The 24,877-nt window shown below is 42.9% G+C and overlaps 1 protein-coding gene across 2 annotated transcripts in view; it reads left to right on the top strand.

The window, feature by feature from the left end:
* SRPX (sushi repeat containing protein X-linked) overlaps window positions 1-24,877 on the top strand; it is a 115,917-nt gene that overhangs the window by 38,892 nt on the left and 52,148 nt on the right. The window contains exons 2-3 of one of the 2 annotated variants that reach the window (XM_057537786.1): window positions 16,507-16,566; window positions 22,816-23,007. In XM_057537786.1, the coding sequence (XP_057393769.1) occupies window positions 16,507-16,566; window positions 22,816-23,007 (252 nt within the window). The remainder of the gene's footprint in view (window positions 1-16,506; window positions 16,567-22,815; window positions 23,008-24,877) is intronic. The other variant, XM_057537787.1, reaches the window with a different exon arrangement.

Below are 24,877 nucleotides of genomic sequence, written 5' to 3'. Positions count from 1 at the left end.
CTATTGTTTCTTGACTTCTCCTCCCTTGTCTCTGCATCCCCTCCCTTCCCTGATTAGCAACTGTTTGAACCTGCCCTTTAAAACTCGGGGAAGGTGTTAGGGAGTGTTCTAATTTCATACTTTTACATGTACCTGTCCAGTTTTCCCAGCACCACTTATTGAAGAGGCTGTCTTTTCATTCACTTTGTTATAAAGCAGAAACTAACACACCATTGTAAAGCAATTATACTCCAATAAAGATGTTAAAAAAAAAAAACTCGGGGAAGGGGACACAGAAGGGCTTTTGTGCCCAGGAGCCCCACAGGGTCCTGCTCCATTTCATCCTCAGAAAGAAAGGTGAGCCTCAATAACTGCTTACCTGACCAGGTTCCCACTTTTACAATGATTCTGGCCTCTGAGTATCTGTTACTTTCTTGAAAGCTCAAGGTGGATAGCCCCAAACAATTATTAAAATTTATCCAGAATTTTTAGTTGATTTTTGTGTGAGCACAGTCAGGGTACAATGGCTCCCATACTGCCAGACGTAGAGTCCTAATTGCTTGACTTTGAAATTGCTTCCCTTTCCAAACTATAGTTACTTTCAAATGTATTTCATGGAATTTAAATGTATTTCATGGAATTAGACTAGAGCAATCTGGTAATTTGATGAGTCGAAGGACACCCATACCTCCTCAATCCCTGCTCCCCCTCCTCAGATTCACAAACTAGAAAATTCTCAGTGGAGATGACTACCCCATCACTCGTTCAAGATCTTACAATAAAACAAAGAAGTTGTCATTTGCTAACATTTGAGAATTTTTGTATGTGTTTACCAAGGGAAGAGAGGAAAAGACTGCCTAGGATGTTTCCCATTTTCTGCTTGCCTTCATTTTTCATTTGCAATCCTTCCTCAGCATTTCATTGAAGAGCAATAGTTCTAGGAGACTTCAGCTTTCATGCTCTAAAAATGCTCATGTCTTACCTTCCCCGGGCATCCTTAATGATGAAAAAGATCCACACCTGCTTTGATTTTGCTGTGTAGACTTTGCATATGACTACCATACATTTAGAAAAACTTCCAAAGACCAATACCAATCACAACTTTTGTAAGGGATGCAAAATAATGTGTTTGCATTTTTCCCTCTTTTTGGATAGGCTCTGTGTGACTACATGGATTAAACGAAATCCTTTTTTTGCTTATTTCTTTTCTTCTTTTTTCTTTCTCTTTCTTTCTTTTTTTTTTAAATTGAAGTATAGTTGATTTACAACATTGTGTTAATTTCTGGTGTACAGAAAAGTGATTCAGTTATACATATATATTCTGTTTTATTGTCTTTTCCATTATGATTTATCACAGGATATTGAATATAGTTCCCTGTGCTATACAGTAGGACCTTGTTGTTTATCCATTCTATATATAATAGTTTGCATCTGCTAACCCCAAGCTCCCACTCCATCTGTACCCCGCTGCCCCCCCACTGGCAACCACAAGTCTGTTCTCTACGTCTGTGAGTCTGTTTCATACATAAGTTCATTTGTATCATTTTAGATTCCACATATAAATGATATCATGTGATATTTGTCTTTCTCTATCTGGCTTACTTCACTTAGTACGATGATCTCTAGTTCCATCCATGTTGCTGCAAATGGCATTGTTTTATTCTTTTTTATGGCTGAGTAGTATTCCATTGTATATATGTACACATCTTCTTTATCCATTCATCTGCTGATGGACGTTTAGGTTGCTTCCATGTCTTGGCTATTGTGAATAGCGCTGTTATGAACACTGGGGTGCGTGTATCTTTTTGAATTATAGTTTTGTCTGGATATATGCCCAGGAGTGGGATTGCTGGATCATATGGCAAGCCTATTTTTAGTTTTTTGAGGAACCTCCATACTGTTTTCCAGAGTGGCTGCACCAACTAGCATTCCCACCAACAGTGTAGGAGGGTTCCCTTTTCTCCACACCCTCTCCAGCATTAAATGAAAACCTTTATGGAAATCGCCCAGGGTAGCACCTGGGGTAATGTATGTCCACTAAATAGGAGGTCCTGCTTCCCCCTTACAAGCTGTAAGCACCTGCGTTGGGACTCACTGGTGTCTACTTTGGCCAGTAAGGCCGAATAAGGTGGTACTGCACAGAGCTGCTTCTGATTAAAGGTTGGAGGAATCACTGCTACTCCATTTACCTTTTATTTGGCTGTTTCCTTCTTACCCTGGACTTGTATCTGCTCATCGGGGTACTGGAAAATTGCTCAGAAAGACATGGCTTGGCAAAGTTCACTTCAGGGTGTACAGTCCCTTCTTTACTGGCCCATGGTTTTGCCTTGTCTCTGCAAATAGTGACTTAACCAGCTCCACCAGTCCCCTCCCTCCAAACAGTCTTGCCTTGGCCCTGGCGCTTACTGATGACTTGAGGTTCTGGAGGAAGAACAAAGGGAGCTTGTCAGTACAGGCCCTTCTGGAGCAAGGGGCTGGGAAGGGGCCAACATGCCCGCGGCCTCCTGTATTGACAAGTTGAAGCATCCTTGAGAACAGCCAAGGCATTAAAATGGTCATTTGTGTTTGCATCTGGAATTTCTGAGCTTTCAGTTCTTGGACCAGAGGACTCTCAATAAGAGGAACCAGGACACACGTATAAATATCCATATTAGTCTCTTTGTTAGACTGTAGGTCAGCAGATCAAGACTGCCAACTAGCAGGATGGTTGTACTAGGAATAGAAGGAGCCTGAATGCTGTGTCCCAGAGTGGAGGTGGGGAGAAGCAGATATGGGATATAACAGGCTCTGGAGAGAGGAGAATGTCCTTCCTTTTTAGTGGGTACTGAGTCACCCCCAGGCACATCTAGGATTCGACTACATTATGACCTAAAAGAGCTTTTATGGACTCTCCAGGGGATCTGATCACCATTTATTTTTTTATTTATTATAAATTTATTTATTTTATTAATTTATATTTGGCTGTGTTGGGTCTTTGTCACTGTGTACGGGCTTTCTCTAGTTGTGGTGAGCAAGGGCTACTCTTCATTGCGGTGCACAGGCTTCTCGTTGCAGTGGCTTCTCTTGTTGCAGAGCACGGGCTCTAGGCGCGCGGGCTTCAGTAGTTGTGGCACGCGAGCTCAGTAGTTGTGGCACACGGGCTTAGTTGCTCCGTGGCATGTGGGATCTTCCCAGACCAGGGCTCGAACCCGTGTCCCCTGCATTGACAGGTGGATTCTTAACCACTGAACCACCAGGGAAGCCCTGATCGCCATTTATAAGATGGTTTCCAAGGGAAAGCCAAGTTCAAGTTACAAGCAGCTGATTTACAAATGCACTTTTGGGACACTGCCAGCTGTACGTGAGGGGTACTTGGGCTCCCCTGTCATCAGTGCCTTGAAATCCTGGCAGCATTACCAGCCACCCTGTGCTTCTCTGGGTCTCTCTGTGGGCAAGGGCTGCATGAGGTACTTGTTGAGTGACACTAGAAGCCCACTGATCCAGTGTATTACCCCCACTTGCCTGTTCTGCTATCTGAAGTTTCCCCTGTGAGGATCAGGAGGTTTCCACAATGAGAAGAAGCTATCTGGGGAACCCTTTGTATAATTGGTTGTGTTAAGGCAGCGGTCCCCAACCGTTTTGGCACCAGGGACTGGTTCATGGAAGACAATTTTTCCACGGATGGGGGGGTGGGGATGGTTCAGGCAGTAATGCGAGCGATGGGGAGCGGCAGATGAAGCAATGGGGAGCGGCTGTAAATACAGATGAAGCTTCGCTCACTCGCCCGCCGCTCACCTCCTGCTGTGCCACCCGGTTCCTAACAGGCTGCTACCGGTCTGCGGCCTGGGGGTTGGGGACCCCTGTGTTAAGGCATTATGTAAATATGAGAGTGGATAAATGCCTTAGTTGATATGTATAGCAAAGATTACTTTGTTTGATTATCAATTTTTAAAAAAATTCCTTTATTAAATCAAAGTTGATTATCAATTTGGAATCCCTAGGTAAGTCGTGTAATGCACTTATTTTCAAATTCTTTCTATTGCTACCAGCAGTAAGAAATATATTTTACACTGCAGTCCAGAGCACACAGATGCACGCGCATACACACTAACACACACACACAGTATGTCATCACATCTAAGACTCCAGTGGTTGTCAAAGGCATCGTTATCTTAAGTACCACTAAGAAAGAAAGAAGTGATGCCAATTAAATTATGCCATTCCATCGATTATAAAGGTCATCGTGAGTTCAGAGAAATTAAAATGTAAAAAAATGCTTTTTTAGAATCAATGAAATATTATATATATAATATACATAATTATATTACTGAGCCAGAAGTTTCATAAACCTTTACTATATACAGTGACTGTTTTCTCTCATTCTGATCTAATGTATTTTATTAAAAATAAAGCTGATCCCCCATAAAAAGGAATGAAATCATGTCATTTGCAGCAACATGGTTGGACCTAGAGATTGTCATACTGAGTGAAGTAAGTCAGACAGAGAAAGACAAATATCATATGATGTCACTTATATGTGGAATCTAAAAAAAAAAAGGATACAGGGACTTCCTTGGTGGTCCAGTGGTTAAGAATCCTCCTTCCAATGCAGGAGACATGGCTTTGATCCCTGGTCGGGGAACTAAGATCCCCCATGCCGCGGGGCAACTAAGCCTGCGCGCCACAGCTACTGAGCCCGTGTGCCACAAACTACAGAGCCCACACGCTCTGGAGCCCACGCGCAGCAACTAGAGAGAAGCCCGCACGCCGCAACGAAAGAGCCCACATGCTGCAACGAAGATCCCGCAGCTAAGACCTGATGCAGCCAAAAATGAAGTAAAAAAATTTTTTAAATAAGGATACAAATGAACTTATCTACAAAAGAGAAATAAGAGTTACAGATGTAGAAAACAAACTTATGGTTACCAGGGGGTAAGGGGGGGCAGGGATAAACTGGGAGATTGGGATTGACATATACACACTACTATATGTAAAATAGATAATTAGTAAGGACCTACTGTTATAGCACAAGGAACTTTACTCAATACTCTTTAATGGCCTATGTGGGAAAAGAACCCAAAAAAGAGTGGGTATATGTATATGTATAACTGATACACTTTGCTGTACACCTGAAACTAACACAACATTGTAAATCAACTATACTCCAATAAAAATTTAAAAAAAAAGCTGATCCCACTAAATTTGTTGAACAGCACACTAAGCTGTTTTAAATCTGAGCTACACTATTGTTTTGAAATAAGGAATTGGAGGTGATGTTCTGAGACTGATTTCTTATCCCAAATCAGAGGTCGTACCATATCCTTTGGTCATTCATTTCATTCAAATGTGAATTGATGGCCTGCTATTTAAGTCAGACCTCTTCATGGTAAGTGACAGAAACCCATCTTGAACCAGCTTTGCCCAAAGGGAGATTTTGTTTTCTGTAAGGGCAGGGGTATGGCTGGTGGGCCCAAGGCATACTGGAACCAAGGGCTCAAATACTGTGAGATTGCTCTTTCTTTCCCTCTATCTCTGTTTTGTCCCTGCTTTTCTGTGATGATTTCTTTCCCTCGGATTAGCATTCTCTACGAGACTTAACCTTTGTCATTGGCATTTACAGGGATCATAGCTTCCTTTTACCACTGTATTTTCCTTTTACCATATTTTACGACCAGAGAAAAATCCTCTGAAGGATCTGATTGTTCCAGCTTGATTCCCGTGATTGTCCCTGTGGTCAGGGGTTAGGAAAAAGCCATCTCCACTAGAAGCATGTGGGTAGCATGGGGGAATGGTGCAGTTCTCGAAAAGGAGGGGTCCTGTTTCCCTCAGAAGAACACAGTGGATGTCCATCACACCTAGAAAGGGGTAGCACCAGGCATTGTGTATTGGAGTTTAGCCATCCCAAGAGGTAGTACGCAAGACCTGCTGATTATCATTTTGAAACCCAGAATTGCCATCAGTTCAGTTCCACCTTCATTTTTCCCCAGAGCTTGAGCCTCCCAGTGAAGATAATAATAACTGACAGCAGCCAGTGTGTGACTGTCAGTTCAAGGACACTGGGTGGAAAATCATGCTTTCAAAATCCAAGAGAGAAACTACCCGGAAAAGAAACCATTCTACTTCTCATCACAGCAGAGCGTGAAAGGCTTCAAGTGAAGTCCAGGTTTTCATCCTTGGGTGCTGGTGTTCCATCCTCTGTCAGGGAACCAGAGAATGTTCCAGAAGGACGAAGCCTCAGGTTTCAGCTGAACAGGCTGCAGCCTGTCACAGACAATCCTATGATGTTTATTTAAGGGATGTTTTCTGGCAGTGTCTTTCCTCACTTCTCTCTTTCTTTCTCTCTCTCTCCCTACCCCCGTCCAATTTGTCTGTCTGTCTCTCTCCCTTTAATCTACATTTTATCATTCTACAGCTATGCAATTAGACGCTTGCTGCCCACTATCCTCAGTACACACTGCTGCAATTGTATTTTATTTTCTTAGTCTCTCTCTTTTTTTTTTTTTTTTTTTTAATTTTATTTATTTATTTATTTATTTATTTATTTTTGGCTGTGCTGGGTCTTCGGTTCGTGCGAGGGCTTTCTCTAGTTGCGGCAAGTGGGGGCCACTCTTCATCGCGGTGCGGGGACCGCTCTTCATCGCTCTTCATCGCGGTGCGCGGGCCTTTCACTATCGCGGCCCCTCCCGTTGCGGGGCACAGGCTCCAGACGCGCAGGCTCAGCAGCTGTGGCTCACGGGCCCAGCTGCTCCGTGGCATGTGGGATCTTCCCAGACCAGGGCTCGAACCCGTGTCTCCTGCATTAGCAGGCAGATTCTCAACCACTGCGCCACCAGGGAAGCCCCTTAGTCTCTCTCTTTCCTGAACCCTGTTCTTCTCAGTTTTGCTACAATGTGCCAGAATTTTGTAAATTATACCACTGGTTTACTGCCAAGAACAATGTGCCAATTGCAGCTGTATTTGGGCAGCTTTTTTGAATCTTAAATACAGTATCTGTTTCTGTAAGTATAGCCTTCACTCAGGGAGATGGTGTCTCGCTTTGATGCTGGTGGAACAGCTCCAGCAGATCAGGGGTATGTAGACAAAAGTCTCGAGGGGAAGAAGCCTTTTGAGGAACTCTGGGTAGAGCGGTGCTTTGTTCACTGAAGCTCTAAGAGAGCAAGGATGTGTCTCCCAGATCCTCTCAGTCAAACAACAGACAAGAGTTTATGTCTATGAGATTTGTGGATGTGGCTTTTGTCTAATGGAGTGAACTCCAAGAGATTCACAGGAGACCTACAAGGTTCTTAATGAGTTATATATTCAGAAATATTATCAACATAACTTCCCTGAGAAGTTTTATGTCTACCTGGGAAGACAGAACCTACACACATCTGAAACAACTTCTGAAAAATCCAAACCCATATAAGATCAGTGCTAATTCAAAAATGGGACAGAGCATGTGAATGTGAATAGACTTTAAAGTGAAGATTAGAAAAGACCAACTAGAGGAGCTAGGCTTTGAAATAGCTTTTAAATCAGGAAAGGGGCTGAGAGGAAGGGAAGGGCTTTTCAGGTGGGTTGTGTAAAGGCAGGAAGACAGAAACAAGAAGTTGTGAAATGGCACAGGATTTATGATCAGAAGAGTTCAATCCTTGTTTGCCTTGTACTTGATATTCACTTCATTCTCTGAGCTGAGATCAGAGCATGAACAAGGTTGCAAAGGGTTGCTGCCCTCCCCACCTATACATGCTAGTCCCTGAATGATACCTCCCTCATGGGATTGCCCTAGGACTTACTTAAAGAGGCAATGAAAATGAAAGAATCTGGCGAAGTTGAGTCATGCACCATGCTCATTGTTTACTACCAGTTGGAGGAGAAAGAGGAGGGCATGTCAATTTGCTTGACTACCATGATCCCAGCTAGAGGTTGACTATAGGAATGTTCAGAGGGGACATAATTTGAAAACATGTACTGCACTCTTCTCCCCATTACTGTCACTCCCTTTTACAGATGAGCAAACTGAGGCTCAGGAAAGGAAAGTGGCTTCCTCAGTCAATACCATAGAATTAGTGGAGGAGCTGGAACTTAATCCCAGGGCTCTTTCAATTGCATCCTACCAGAGAGGATGGCCATGCGCGATTGAGAAAGCTCAGTCCCTGCTTGGCGTTCCATGGGCTAGAACATCCATGTCCTGAACAAATCAGGGCAAAGCAAAGGCTTCCATTACTGCCCCCAGAAGCCTTTCTCAGATAGTCAGGTATCTTCATTTGGAGGGAAGAAACAAAGAATTAACTAGACAAGACTCTTATTACCTACGGGTGTTTCAAAATATTCTAAATCACTATTTTTCCAATTATTTTGACTAAGACCCATAGGAAGAAATATATACTGTGACCTATTATTTGGGTTAATATAGTATTTATTGTCCAATCAGAACACTTTTGAGTGTGAGGGAGTGCTAGTGATAATAATGCTGGGACCACAGACACAAAATCAGACTGTCTCATGCAAACTGGGGACACCGTACTGCACGTACACCTATATAATTAAAACATAAGTTGCACAAAGTAGTATTTATCTTTAATATGTGCAATGAACCCTGACACTTTCAATTCTGTTCTATTTCACTATGAAAATACTAGTTATGACATTAAATTGGGTCAAAAGTTTGAAACACTACTCTAGTTGATTGTTGGTACATGTGAGGGCTTTGGGATGGTGATGGGGAGGGGAAGAGAGGAGGGTATAGTGAAGTGAATGTCTGAGATGTACTGTAAACTTGTCCCATCTGAATATTTTCGTGGATGTTCTCCTCCAAGAAAAATACTGGTAATAAACATTGCCTTCAGTCTACTCCGCATGATTAGCAAAAGGTTTATTTAGATCCATCTTTCTGGATCCCCTTGTTCCACCTGGGACGGGCATCGTCTCTGTGTACTTCCGCCACCCCCTTTTCTTACCCTTGGGCTTTTATCTGTTCGTCTGCCCCTGATTTAGAGGTGTAAAGCTTCCAAGGAAGAGTGTCTCATTTACATTGTCTGGCCCTCTGTGTACTCGCTCCTGTATCTTGGAGTTGAAGCTGATGCTCTTGAAAAGCTAAATTGTCTTCTCTGCTCCACTCCTTCAAACACACACATTTATACACAACTCCTGGACATCTCTCCTCTGTCTCAAAATTTTGCCAAGACATAACAGAGCAAGTCTGGCCTGCCAGTCGGGCATGTGAGACTCACACCTGGGCTTCTTCAATCAATGGTCCCCCATATATTAGGACTAGCTAAGAAGCCCTTGCAAATTTACCCACGGAGGAGAGAAGGGTTACCACTCTACCCTCTGTCCACCCTTCCTCAGGCTCTCCCAAAATGTTTGAACACTTGTAAGTGTTAGCAAAAGCCACAGAATGCGAGAGACTCAGGAGTAATGCTTCACAGCTGTAAAATAACTTTCTGTAGGCTCCCATTTTGTAAAGATCTTTAGGACATGAAGACATAGAGAAACACAGGGGTTTTCCTGCCTCAAAGGATAAACTGTGTAGTATCTTGAGACTGAAAGTCACTTATTCCTAAAGCAGATTTTATCACCCAGTCATACGAATTCATGGACTAAACTTGACAACAGTTTATTTTACTAGAGAGGATTGAGTATGTGGCTTTTCCTGGTGGTTATTAAATTGAATGTATATATATATATTTTTTTCCTAAATCATAAATCATACAAGATGGTTTAGACAGAGGAATTTAAAAACACACAGAGAAAAATTTGGTGGCACTAAGATTCCTGACTATGCTTAATGCTTTAAAAGATTCTTGAAAAACATATCAGCCCAGATATGTTTGTCTTATTTTAATATTTTTACCAGAATCTCATTTACATGCATAGCAGTTCAAGGTAGTAGAAGCCTAAAATATATACATACTAAATTAAATAGAAAATGTGATTAGGAACTATCAAATGAGAAGTTTGTAAAACAAACCAAGAATAATAGTAATTATTTTAATATAGTATTTTAGAAACATATACCTATGCCATTTAACCTTTATGGCAACCCTGTGAGGCATGGCCAATTGGGGTATTTGAGTTTTAGGGAGATTCAGTTGCTGTCTTACCTTGGTTCCCTAGAAGCAGAGTCTGTGACTTGCAGGAGGGCTGCTCTCAGGGAAAAGATGTAAGTGAGGAGGGGAAGGGAAAAAGACCCAAGCAAGGAGACAGTCTCAGGTAAAATCTAGCACCGTAAGGTGCTCAGTCACATAAATCCTGCAGGGTTGTACTTCCACCCACACCCCCTTTTTTGTTTTTAAAACAAATACTGCTTCTTATATCAGAATTTGTGTACATTACAATCTGGTCATGGCTTAGCTGGCTCAGGGTTTCTCATGAGGTTGCAATCAAGTTGTTGCCTTGGCCTGAGGTTTAATCTGAAGGCTCGACGTGTGTGTATGTGTGTGTGTGTAGATCTTCTTCCAACCTTATTCACATGATTATTGGCAGGCTTTGGTTCCTCGCCACATGGGCTTCTCTATATAGGACTCCATCAAGACTTGGCAGCTGGCATGCCCCAGGATGAGTGATCCAAGAAAGACAGTAAGAGAATGTCCAAGATGGAAACCACAGTCTTTTTATATCTCCGAAGAGATATAACATCCCTTCTGCTATATTCTTTTCATTAGAAGCAAAGTCAATAAGTCCATTCCAATAAGGGAGAGTTATACAAAGGTATGAATTCCAGGAGAAAGGGATCACTGGGGGCCATCTTGGAGGCTGCATATCACAGTCTACCCTCTGGCACCCAGTGATCCATGTCCTTCCCACATGCAAAATACACTCACGCCCTCCCAAGGTCCCTAAAAGTCTTATCCCATTGTAGCATCAGCTCAAAGTCCAGAATCTCATCATCTAAATCAGGTCCAGGTGGGGATGAGGCTCCTTCTATGTACTTCCTTAACTGGAACTGCTTGAATACAGTTCTTCTCTATCTGTAGACCTGTAAAACCAAAGAGGTATCTTCTCCCCACGTACCCAACCTACAATGGTTGAATAGCCGTAATATAACTGCTATAGAGATTCCTGCTAAAAATGGGGTTAAATGGGAGGCATAAAGGAGTCACTGTTCCATAGAAATCCTGAAATCTCGCTGGCCAAGTTTTGGTAGTTCTTTCTTCAGGCCTCACAGTCTGGAAATAATTCTTTATGGTTCTACTGCTCTATTCTCTAGGCTCTTGATTCCACCCTCTAAGCAGTCTTTCCTTTTCCAGGAAGGGTAACACCTATCTACAGCTAAGCAGCTCTATGAGCCTGTTTCCTGACAGTAGAATTCTGGGAGTTCAAAGGGCTCTCCTCATTCTATAATGTCTCTGTCCCCCTCAGTCATGTTGGTAATATTTCTGAATATATACCTCATTAAGAACTTTGTGGGTCTCCTGTCCATTAGACGTTCTGTCCATTAGACAGAAGCCACATCCACAAATCTCATAGACATAAACTCTTCTCTGTTGTTTCATTGAGAGGATCTGGGAGACACACCTTTACTCTCTAAAGGGACTCTTGTATGACTGAAAGTACTCTGAAGCACCACCTTGACTTAACAAAGGATTTGATGGTCATATCCTTGGCTTTATCTGTAGGCTGTGTTTTCCTGGCAGTGCCCTGGATTTGATCTTTGTTCAGAAGCCATTCAAATATCCTTTTGACTTTACTACAGCTGCAGTGTAGCCACTTTGGCAAATCATTTGCTAGCACTAAATCATCTGGTTCCTGTAAATGAATACCCTGTGGCTTCCAATAGTGCAAAATACCTTTTCCTTTTTCTTAAAATTTATTTGTTTATTTTAATTTATTTATTTTTGGCTGTGTTGGGTCTTCCTTGCTGCATGCAGGCTTTCTCTAGTTGCGGCCAGCTGAGCTGGGGCTACTCTTCATTGCAGTGCGTGGCCTTCTCATTGCGGTGGCTTCTCTTGTTGCGGAGCACAGGTTCTAGGCATGTGGGCTTCAGTAGTTGTGGCACGCAGGCTCAGTAGTTGTGGCTCACGGGCTTAGTTGCTCCATGGCATGTGGGATCTTCCTGGACCAGGGATCGAACCCATGTCCCCTGCATTGGCAGGCGGATTCTTAACCACTGTGCCACCAGGGAAGTCCCCCAAATACCTTTTTCTAAACATCCAAATCTCCAGTATTGTCACCATTCAAATTTATATCCTGAAGCTGTACTGAGTGGGATAAAACCATTCCAGACATACGAGCATAATGACACATGATTTATGTGTCATAAGAAACATGAGGCAGATTTTTCTCTTTTCTTCCAACATTTGTCAACTACCAATTCTGAATCATATGCTAGGTATACAAGGCAAATTAGACATGGTTCTCACCACTGAGCAATTTAGAGACATGATTTATCTCCACAAAATATATATTTTTAAATGAAGTCTAGACCTATGCTGTCTAGTATGGTAACCACTAGCCACATGGCTGTATAAATTTAAATTAATTAAAGTTCAATGAAATAAAAAATGTATCCCCCCAGTTGTACTAGCCATATTTCAAGTGCTTAATGATCACATGTGGCTAGTGGCTATCCTATTGTACAGCATAGATATAGAGCATGTCCATCATTGCAGAAAGTTCCATTGGACAGCAATAATCTAGAGAAGAAAGCAGTAAGATCTAATAAAGATAAGCACTTATCCTTGTTTTAAATATATTTGTCTCTCCTCTCCCATACTAAAAAATTTCAAATATCAAGGAGATACTACATACTTCTTTAGTAAATACTCTAACATGCTTCATAATAAAGAATGCTGTAAAACCATGATTCTTAATAATTTTTTGGATCACAGACCCTTATTAAAATCTACTAAAAGTTAGCAAGTTTTTCCCCAGGAAAGTATATTCATGTACCAAAAAGCATGTCCAATTACAAGGGGTTCATGGACTCCCCCAAAGCACTTCCATTGTTCCTCTAGGAGGCCAGGGACTCAGGTTAAGAATCTTTACTGCGAAGTGAGTTTGATTTTCCCATTGACTTTCAGTATAAAATTGATGATGCAGTTTACTATTAAATATAATGACTCCTGATAGTAATAAAATTAGAATAAGGATGATGAGGGGGAGAAAGAAAAATTTCTGACAAAAGTTAAGAATGTATAGCTATCTTCAAAATAATTAAAAAGTAAACCCAACCCTTTGAGCTAAAACTTTAACACAGAACCAGCAAATCTGTCAACTTGCATCACGTATCACAGTCAGTACAGGAATGTAGTTTAGCAAATTGGCTACATCTTCCATTAGTTTCAAATGCTCCCTCTACCCACCACCGTCACAATGAAAAAACTTTTAGAGTGATGAAAGGAGCAGTCTAGCCTTCTAAATCTAAATTCCTGGTGTAATTTTAATACATTTAATAGATATTTTTTAAGAGTGTGTTGGTTGCCTCAATGGTGTTAACTACCTGGACATACTGGATGAAAGGGTGGGATTCAATGGGCCAGGAAGACCCTTCTTTGAACTTTGGAAAAAAGGAGTGACTATTTCTTTGCAAATTTGTTGATTTAGATGAAGTTTCTGCAAGGAGAGCAGAATTATAAATGGAATTGGCTCCAGGTATGGCTGAGGGACAGAATCCTATATGGCACTGAGTTTCTGATTTCTGAGCCAATGTAGAATTTGTATTTGTGTAGAAGAAGCACTGAAGCATTCTTTCCAAAGAGTGGTAATCTGAACCACATGAGGACTGATTAATGGTTTTCACGACAAAACCTCAATTAACCAGAATTCTAAAGGGATGACCTTTTGTAAATAAAGGAAAGTTTGTTAGGAAACCTCCCTCTCTCCTTCCCTGCCAACTTCTCTCTCTCTTCTTATTCCTTTCTTTCTATTTTAACCCTGTGGAAAATCTTTCTCTAATATGTGTGAATTTCCTTTGCTGCTTTAGTAAGCTTTAATAAGTACAGTCTGCTGAACATAAGTTAGTCAGTGGTCTTTGATCTTATTGTATCCTTCATGATGTCCATTTTGTAGACTAGTCATCATTTTTTATAGAAGTTGATATATGAGTTTAGGCTGAATATAAACTGGGATTCTGGGGGAAGGGGTAGCTAATATCCATTTATTTTGTATTCTTTTATCTCCTATCAATAATAGGCAGTAAATTTCCTGTTCATTTGTGAATCAGTTTGGATGCATTAAGCTGCAAGTGACAATGCTATTCACAGTGGCTTAAATTGAAAGGACATTTATTATTGACCTAGCAAGAAGTATGGAGGTAAGATGTCTAGGGTTGATTTAGTAGCCCAATAAAGTCATCACAGACCCCAGGTTCTTTTAATAGTTCCACTCTACCATCCTCAGCCAAAAACCTTTTGTCCTGAGACATCTTACCTCATGATTGCAAAATGGCTGCTGTAGCTTCAGGCATTTATCCTTATACCATAGCTTCCAAAGCCGGAAGGGAGAAAAGAGGGCAAAAGAGTTTTCTTGTGCACTTTTCTCTTTTATCAGGGGGAAAGTCTTTTCCATAAGCCCTGTTCCCCCAAAGCAGACATATTTTTCCTTGTCATTGGCCAATACTGGGTTTCATGCCTACCCCTGGAACAATCATTGGCAAAGGGGAATTTCTGACTTAGAGTCATCATAGTTCAAGATAGGCAGAGAGAGATAATGAGTGGTTGTGATCTAAGTGGAGGTGGACGGACCAATATAAGTGAGCTACTAATCAAGTTGCTAATCAAGGTAACCTCTTGAGATCATCTGAACTGTCTGTCTTGCAGGCTCTAATTTAAGTAAAGGCAGTAGTGAGAATGCCTGGTTTTGGGTTTCAGTGAGCTTTCCAAAGAAACAACTGAGGGCTTCCCTGGTGGCACAGTGGTTGAGAATCCGCCTGCCAATGCAGGGCACATGGGTTCGAGCCCTGGTCCGGGAAGGTCCCACCTGCCGCGGAGCAACTAAGCCCGTGTGCCACAACTACTGAGCTTGTGCTCTAGAGCCCGTGAGCCACAACTACTGAGCCCGTGTGCCACAACTACTGAAGCCCGCATGCCTAGAGCCCATGCTCCGCAACAAGAGAAGCCACTGCATGAGAAGCCCGCGCACCACAACAAAGAGTAGCTCCCACTCGCCTCAACTAGAGAAACCCACGCGCAGCAACAAAGACCCAATGCAGCCAAAAATTTAAAAAACCCCAAAGAACTGAGCAAGCCAAAACAAGATGGAGCAATAGTTAAAATAAAATAAAAAAAAAGAAACAAATGAACAGAAGAGCTTCTTTACTCTGCCAGGGACGCTGCTACCTTGGGGGTGGTGATGCGAACCATCTTTATATCTCCTTTTGGCTCATTATAAAGACTTGTCTCATGGTGTAACCAGGAGGGTTCCTCTCTTTAGGCAAACATTTACCACTCTTCAAATGACACCAGAGTTGAGCTTGTTGTCTTGAGTTGAATTTGTGGTTTAACAATGCATGTAGTTTATTCCTGACATGCCTGGGGGCAACGAGCAGGATCAAGGCTCACTGTAGGAGTTATGTGTACACGTGAAGGCAAATGGAGAAAACTCAGAATCCAGAGTATAGAAATCCAGTTTCTGAGAGTCGGCCCTGAACTTGTTTGTGTAGCAATCCTCTTAGATGTGTAACAAGGCTGTGGCGTGTGAGGACTTGCAATAACCTCATAGAAGAGAATGTTCTTATCTGTGACGGTTGCAGTTCCTGCTGGTAAATGTGTGATCAAGATGGTGTTAACTCAACAGTCAGTGGTCAGACTAGGAAGGCTAGGAGGAAAGATCTCTAAATTTAAGATGATCGCTTGGAAGTTTGGGGCCTGGTACTGCTTTAAAGATTAAGCATCTACCATTTACTGGAATTCAGTATTTAACATGTTAAAAATGATTCAGTTCCAACTTCCAAATGAGTTTAAATTTTAAAATTGAGCACAGACTTTCTCTATGAGGCTGTGGTTTTCAAGGGTAGCAAGACTCATCATGAAATTTGACCTTAGCCATGCCTTGGTGAAGAGGTTTTGAATAAACATCCAGATCATCAATTGCAACACTCATTTCCTACAGATATACCAAGGCAGCTTTATATTTCTTTGTCATTAAGATAAGACATTTGATTTTCCTCCTTATCGTCCACCCAAGTTCATTTCATAAAATGGACTGATTCTCAGGTAACATAAACACCCAGTTCTACCAGGTTTTCTTTGATTGCTGGAGAAACTCTGGGCCGTATCTGAGTTATACACATTTTACTGCGTCTCCTCTGGCATGAGATTCATATCCGTTGGCCTCTTCTCAGAGTGAAGTTGACTTTCTTTCAATCCCGAGTCCAGAATTTCAGTTGGCATGTGGTAATTCCAAAACCATTTGAGGCTCATCTTGATTGGCTCTGGCAATCTCAGCCCAGCCAGGCTCACTCTGAGAGGTCCCCTGTCCCTTCATGAATGGCCACAAAAGCTTTTACTCTTGGCTCTGCGTTCTAATAGCCCCTCTTGCATGGACTGTGCCAAAGCAGTGCTTCAAAAATATTCGTCCGTATCATGTGGCTTTTCTTGCTGCAGTTTCTGTTCTTTTTTATTGTAGGATCTGGAGACTCACCGCTAGAAGACGATGAAGTCGCGTATTCACACGCTAGATATAAAGGTGAATGCTTTGCTTATGTGCTAATGAAGACCTGCTGATGCCAGGAGGACTTTCCTTTTTGCCCTGCAGAGCAGACTATAATAAAGTGACCAGACAACACATTTTAAAGTTCTAATTACCTGTCGAGAAAACAAAATGTTTTAAAATTAATATGCATATGCTCCCATTTGAAAGAAAATACAGAAAAACAAATGAAAGAAAACAAAAAGCATTTGGAAATCTCTGAAGTGCTGTCCTTCAGCACCCCAGTGGTCATTTTATTCTCATCAGTTTCTTTACTGTCCTTACTTCTGCAAAGCCAAGCTCTAGCTGATGAAAGTGAAAATCAAGCCATGAGTTCTACCTGATTCAGACATTACAGCCAGAATCGTCCAGAGTAAACCATCCAAGGTCAAATCTGGACCCAGTGCTGCTAATGTACTGAGATGAATGAGGAATGAGAAAACTTGATTTTCATAAGCTCATTTCATTGTGCTCTTTGTGAGTCTGGCTTGGCTCCTGAAATGATGAGTAAAGTGTGTTGCCCAATGAAACTTTAATGATAAAGAACTCCATCTCTACACATTTCCAGCAATCCACCCCCTCCAGCAGGTATAAAAAGCCTAACCAAGAACCTTCTATGCAGGCTCAGGTAAGTATGTCCATAAATATTTTCTAATGGTGAGTCGTTTCTCTGAAGCTTTGGGAGCCCTGAGAAAAGTGAGGGTAAATTTAGATTATTTCTCTCTGAATCCAGTTCCTTTTACAGTTGAGAAATAATTTGAAGAAAATTGATTAATAAAGTTCTATTGTGGCATTTTGCCCAGGAAATTTGTCTGCATTCTGGCAGGAGGACACTCCCCTGCTCTGTCGTGATATGTCTAAGTTATGAGAGAATCAGGGTAGTACTGGTCAACCTTTGGTTGGAGAGATTCCCTCAGTTGTTTTCCACACAAGTGAACAACCTTTCTAATATAATGATTGGTGTCTATGTCCAGGTGTTTCCCACCATGTTCCACGTTTGCTTATGACCTGTGAATACAAATACTCATTCCTATCCACAGCTCCTTTATTACTGCCTCAGGAATTAACCAATCCAGCAAAGCACAAACTTGTTAATTAGATGTTTGGGGTAAGGTGGATTCTGATTCCTAACACTTTTTTTTTTTTTAACATCTTTATTGGAGTATAATTGCTTTACAATGGTGTGTTAGTTTCTGCTTTATAACAAAGTGAATCAGCTATACATATACATACCCAACACTTCTTGAGAGTTTTGAAAAATCTTTTTTTTTTTGGGGTCCCTTATTGAAAAATCTTCCTAAAACACATGTGTACACATGTGACCCTCAGATTATTGTTCCCGGTGTTCATCCTTTGCAGCACTGCAAGTGTGGAAGGTAAACCAGATGCACGAAAATATGTGCCTGGCCTAGAGCTTACCCGGAATGTTTAAGAATAAATACTTCTCAGGAAATTGTTTTCATTGTCATTTTTTTTTAGTTTTAAAACTTAGAGGCAGGGCTTCCCTGGTGGCGCAATGGTTGCGAATCTGCCTGCCAATGCAGGGCACACGGGTTCGAGCCCTGGTCGGGGAAGATCCCACATGCCGCGGAGCAACTAGGCCCGTGAGCCACAACTACTGAGCCTGCGCGTCTGGAGCTTGTGCTCCGCAACAGGAGAGGCCGCGACAGTGAGAGGCCCGCGCACCGCGATGAAGAGTGGCTCCTGCTTGCCACGACTAGAGAAAGCCCTCGCACAGAAACAAAGACCCAACACAGCCAAAAATAAATATAAATAAATAAATAAATAATTAAAAAAAAAAACAAACTTAGAGGCAAACCATTGTTCATTGGGAGATTAGTTCTAGATCCGTAGGCCCCTACACAGTGTCTGGTACAGTGTATATACTCAGTAAATGTTTTTTTGAATTAAATTGATAATTTATAAAATTTATAAAAGAAAACAGAAAGTGAAGTGTAACCAACATTTAATGTGGCAAGCATTGCATTTGATTCTTTTACTTGGAATGCCATCCTGTCTTCACAGTAATTGAGGGAAGGAGGAAGGCTTGTAGAGATATGTTGTTATTACTTATTTACAGATGAAGGAACCGCAGATTAGAGAGGGGAGGTGACTTGTGTAGACTCACACAGCTAGCAAACATTATGTTTGAGTCTGAAATCCAGATGTTTTAGCTCAACATCCAGAGTTCACTAGTAGCTCCTCCTTAGTCTGCTACATGACACTGCTTACCCCAGGAGCTCCACAATGGCCCAGGGAGATGAAAAAGTTTTCCTGACTAATCGATTTAGATTTCTCCCTAAATAAACCCTGTCTTAATTGAAGCAGCATAAGAGCTTCCTTTCTCTAAACCTCTATGTTAAATGTTTCGCTAATTCACTTTTAACTCATGGTATTTGCATGCACTTCAAATTCAAGTCACTCACTGAATTTTTAATTACTATCACTGCAGGGCTGTTAAAATGTCAAAATATCTTCCAAAGCTTTGTCTTGGAAAGTAATCCAAAAGAAATTCCTTTTGTGAATAAATAAAAACAAGATTTTTTCCCCCCCACATGTTGACAACAGCACAGCTCTTGGATGTGTAGGCAGCTCTGCTGGAAGGATTTGAAGACTCAAAATAGCTGAGTAAAAAAATTCTGCTAATTGCATGGTTGTACTGAAATATGCGAATTTGTAATATATGTATATGCAGGTCATTCTCTAATGGACCTGCTGCCTTAAATATTTGTCCTGGGCACATTTGTGGAAAAGACAACCATAATGTGTGTGTGCTAAGAATTGCGGGTCTGCTGCCTCATATTAGTTTACTCTAAAATCGTGCCCCTCGGGCTTCCCTGGTGGCGCAGTGGTTAAGAATCCGCCTGCCAATGCAGGGGACACAGGTTCGAGCCCTGGTCCAGGAAGATCCCATATGCCGCAGAGCAACTAAGCCCGTGCACCACAACTACCGAGCCTGTGCTCTAGAGCCCGCAAACCACAACTGCTGAGCCCATGTGCCACAACTACTGAAGTCCGTGCACCTAGAGCCCATGCTGCGTGACAAGAGAAGCCGCCGCACTGAGAAGCCCGCGCACCCCAATGAAGGCCCAACGCAGCCAAAAATAAATAAATTTAAAAATAAAAAATTTAAAAAATAAAATCGTGCCCCTCCTAAACTCACGCCAAAGTCCAGAAGCTGGAGGATGTGAGTGTTTTCAACACTTGAGCGAAAAACAAGTAGAGAATTGGACGCTCTTCCAGTTTGTACATCTGTGGAATTGTGATCAGGACCCAGAATGTAAAGAGGCTTTGCCTTTAGCTGGAAGAGTTACAAGAGACTACCCAAAGTTATCAGTCAGAAGAAGGATTAAGGAAGTAGGCATGGGTGTGAGAGGGATAGGAGATCAGAGAGGAATAAGAATTTGAATCATACAACTTCAAAGCTAGATGGGACTTTTTTTTTGACATTTTAGCACCGATATAAATATAAAATTTAATCAGAATAAAAATAACCATTGTAGATGGGACTTTGAAAATAATCTCATCCATTCCTCTCGCGTATAGATTATGAATGTGGGTCCCTGAAAAATTTTTTTAATTGTCCAGGTTACTAGGAGATGATAGAGTTAGATAATATCTGCCCAGGCCTCTTGACTCTGCCCAGTATCCACCATACTCCACTAGCTCACTGTTTTCATGGTCTCCCTCTGGGTCTCCCATATTCATTCTCACCTCATCGCCCTTCTGCCCTCTCCAGTGGGGATTTCATTTTCTCTCTCTGGAGCCCAGTTCTCCGTCAAGGATTTCACAGTTTGGCCTGTGAGATGGTGACAAAAGGGTAGTGAAGGGGACCAGATGGCAAGAGAAGAAGAGGCTAGAGCTGGGGAAGCCCAGAAGCCTTGCAGTCCAGCAGGGGAATAGGGCAGACAGGGAAACTAAGAGGAAGTGAGGCAGTGGGGAAGTTAGGAGGAAGGGGTGGGGGAGAGGACAAAGACAAAGGTCAGATGACTTTTAAGTCCTCTGATGGACTATCAAAAGTACTTCTTTGAGCTTGAAAACACCAAGTGCGTTTTGGAGTTTCCTTGTGGGTGGTCTTTCCTATTACAGTTGGAAAAGACAGGCAGAAAGAGAGAGGGGGAAAGAAATATACCTCACTTCTAGTAGTCATAGAAGCCAGTAGGTTCCAAATGTTAGTTTAATTTGAGTGGTAGACATCTATGGATTTTTCCAGAATTTATCTTAAGGACTTTTGATTATAGAAGAAATATCCACAACTTGGCAGTGCTAAGCAAACATACCCCAAAGGCTTCTCATTTACCTGTGATCTTGAAATCTCTTAGCTTCATGGCTTGCCTGGAGCCATCACCAAAGAAAGAACTGAAACATTTAAAATTAGTTCAAGAATTCTTTTATAGGACTTCCCTTGGTGGCGCAGTGGTTAAGAATCCGCCTGCTAATGCAGGGGACACAGGTTCAAGCCCTGGTCCGGGAAGATCCCACATGCCTGGAGCAACTAAGCCCGTGCGCCACAACTACTGAGCCTGCGCTCTAGAGCCCGCGAGCCACGACTACTGAAGCCCGTGCGCCTAGAGCCCATGCTCTGCAACAAGAGAAACCACCACAATGAGAAGCCCGTGCACCGCAATGAAGAGTAGCCCCCGCTCGCCGCAACTAGAGAAAGCCCGTGTGCAGCAACGAAGACCCAAAGCAGCCAAAAATAAATAAATAAATAAATTTATTTTTAAAAAATTATTTTATACTTAGAGGAAAATAATGGAGATATGTATGCTGTTTTGTACTTTACTTCAGGGTTCAGATTTTTCTCATTTAAAAATCTTAGCATATACAGACTAGATGTATAAACCCAAGAGGAAGGAAACTTTGTTCAAGGAAGGCCTGGAGGCCTAATGTAAGCTCTTGCAAGACTGCATCCAAGAGATCAAACTTAATCAGCTCTAGGCTAAGCGTGGGGCATCACTTCTCCCCAGAAAGTCCAGGAAATACCGCTTGAGTTCCAATGGTAGCACCCATTTGCCACTGTCTGCAAAACATTATATGATGAAAATATTAGGCAAAGGAGATGTCAAAGCACATAAGTAAAAAAAACAAAACAAAAAAAAACCAGTCCATGCACGAGAGCTGGACAGAACTGTTGGTTTTCATGGCTGAGAAGCAGCCAGAAACACATCATCAGAAGAGAATTCCTGGCAAAGTCAAACAGGGAATTTCCTCCTTCTTGGCCACATGATGGCGCACGAACTTCACTCACTGTCAGCTCAGGTGCTGGGGTGGAGTGAGGAGCTGGCAGCCCTAGGGAGGGGCTCCTGTGCGAGGCGTGGAGAGCCTGACAGTCTTGAGGGAGCTAGTCTCTGGTCCCCATTGACTGTGCGGTGGCCACTGTGGGAACTTTCGAGGAGCTAGTCTTGCCCTACTAATCTTATGGCCCTCAGCGACACCTTCCAAAGGCCCAGGGGAGAGGTTCTGATTTAATAGTGTCATCCTAAGCTGTGCTCTGGGCAGCTACGAGACCAAAATCAAAACGCCCTGGAACTTTGCCATTGGAGAAGGGTGTCATCTCTTACCTAAATGGGGCTTAACTGGGGACATCTGAAAAAGGAGGTAGCTTCCCAGTGGGGAGAAATTGTTCTGTGACGTTAAGCCCAAATTATATCCTGTGGCAAAACCCTGGAAACTGTTGCTTCGTTCACATTCATTAAGATCGTATTAAATGCTTTTACAGTGAATATGATACAGACTTGGAAAAAAATCTAAAGTAACCAATTATTGACTCCCCCGCCACTCTGTATGGATGGCTGGGGTTAAGGTTCACAATGGTAACAGTTGCTCTCAAGGGAATTATGTATCTAGTTAAGGGAAATATTCAAAAGAACAAGCATTCATTGAACGTTTACTACGTGCTAGGCACTGTGCTAGACGCTTGATATGCATTTTTTTTTCAGTCCTTGTAAGAGGACTTGTAAGAGTCCTATGACATAGGCAGAGGTATTGACTCAGAGAGGTTAAGTAACTTGTCCAAGATCACACAGCTACTAATGGAGGAACCCGGACCCATATTCGTATATGTCTGACACCTAGTCCCATGATCATAACCTCCCCACCCAGAGACAACTTAAAAGACATGGGGCACTATTTGGAGGTCCAAAATCTGGAATGCAGCCAGCCAGGGACTTCGAGAGTGAAGAGACACATTTTCTGAAGCTGTCACTTGCTATTTCTCCTCTCCTTTGTTTCTGCTACCTGTAGACACCCCGTGGTGCTCCCCCATCAAGGTGAAGTACGGGGATGTGTACTGCAGGGCCCCTCAGGGAGGATACTACAAAACAGCCCTGGGAACCAGGTGTGACATTCGCTGCCAGAAGGGCTACGAGCTGCATGGTTCTTCCCAGCTGATCTGCCAGTCAAACAAACGGTGGTCGGACAAGGTCATCTGCAAGCGTGAGTAGCCCGGCCCCATGTTGGGGCCTCGGGGCCATTCGGGGCCAAAGTTCTTTTGCTCTGAGATTCAGGGATTTTTACTGAATGCTTTGTGGTCTTTGATGAGAAAAACTCCCCTTGTGAGCAGAAGCCATGCGTTCGTTCCTAAGATACGGCGGAAGTGAGATGACACATTTCAGACAGGGGGTACCATCAGCTGTTTGGAAAGGGGGAGAGAACAGAGGTCTGTTTAGCAAAGTGCCGGCCCCTGCAAACAAACAAGACACACAGGTAAAGACACGCTCTGCCATCAAGGGTCATCTGCCATCAGGGGTCCCACAGAATAGCATTAGAGACAGACGTGTAAACCCGACAGAAGTATAAGAATGGTGCTCTGCCATGAAATCCTGGTAGTAGACACAAGCGTCCTCCCAAGGACTAGAACTTAGGGAGGCAGGGAGAGAATTACCGCGGAAGGATGCTTATTCCATGAAAGGCGCTGTGCCTCAGGGGAGAAGGCTGGAAGCACATTTCAGGGGCTGACTTTTAGCTTCCTGGAAAGTCATCTCATTTGGGAAACTGCAAGTGACACAGCATCGTTGAAGTGCATTTTAGATGCCATTGCTGTTCAAGAAAGCTATCATGATGGAGCGCCTGTGGTGTGCCAAGCATTTCACATATATGCAATTTTTGCAACAATGCTTTGATATGGGTGCCTTTACTTTATTGTCGGGAAACTGAGGTTGGGGGCTGCAGCCTTGTGATCCGGTCTAGGCAGACTACGCCTCTGGGTGACTATAGTGGACACTTTGAGTGCTTCCCCCAGATGTCCCTGGATGCCCTGCTACCAGTTCTGTGTGTCCATCCCCCAGCTTCTGGGTGCTTTGCTCTTAATGACTTGCACCTTTGGTTGATCTTCTACCAAGGAAGAAGAGGCTCTGCGCCTTCAGAGGGCTGCTTTCTTCGTTCTGACAGGGAGAGCATTCCCCATGGGCAGCCTGTAGCTGCCCAGTAGTGACTGGTAAAGGATTATGAAAGCCCCGCTGCCCTGCCTGGAGGCAGGGCAGACTCAGGCATCACTCACGCTCCAGAGCTCCCCTGCGGGATCAGGCTGAGGCTGACTTTGCCTGAGTTGCTACCTTGCCCGGCTTCCTCCCCTCCCCCCGTCCTGCTTCCCCCACCCTTCACTGGTCTCCCCTGGGAGCACTTTCTTAATCACTTGCACAGAAACCCTGGTCTCAGCATCTACTTCTGAGGAGCCCAGCATAAGACCGTGGTTTAGCTGGGATGCCAACCCAAGCCAGTCTGGTGTAAAACTTTGTGTCCCTTCTGTGTGACATGCAACCATTGTTACCAAATGCAAGTTCATGTGCCTGATGCACAGTGAGGCCAAACAAATCGAAACATCGGAGTTTGGAGCAGAGAAAGGTTATTGCAGGGCCAAGCAAGGAGAACGAGTGGCTTGAGCCCAAACCCACCGCCCCACCAACTCCTTGAAAGCGTTCAGCACAGCATTTTTTTCCCCCATGTCTTTATTCTCCTTTTTATTTATTGTTATTATTTTTGCTGTGGTAATAACACAACATGAGATTTACCCTCTTAACAAATTTGTACATGACAATACAGTGTTGTTAACTATAGGCACAGTGTTGAACGGCAGATCTCAGCACAGCATTTTTTTTTTTTTTAAAGATTTATTTTTTTTTTTATTGATTGATTGATTGATTGATTGCTATGTTGGGTCTTCGTTTCTGTGCTAGGGCTTTCTCTAGTTGTGGCAAGTGGGGGCCACTCTTCATCGCGGTGCGGGGACCGCTCTTCATCGCGGTGCGCGGGCCTTTCACTATCGCGGCCCCTCCCGTTGCGGGGCACAGGCTCCAGACGCGCAGGC

This window comes from Balaenoptera acutorostrata, chromosome X, assembly GCF_949987535.1.
Source record: "Balaenoptera acutorostrata chromosome X, mBalAcu1.1, whole genome shotgun sequence".
In the NCBI taxonomy this organism is placed as follows: Eukaryota; Metazoa; Chordata; class Mammalia; order Artiodactyla; family Balaenopteridae; genus Balaenoptera; species Balaenoptera acutorostrata.
Note: the sequence above shows the minus strand (reverse complement) of the source record. Positions and strands in the feature narration are given on the sequence as shown.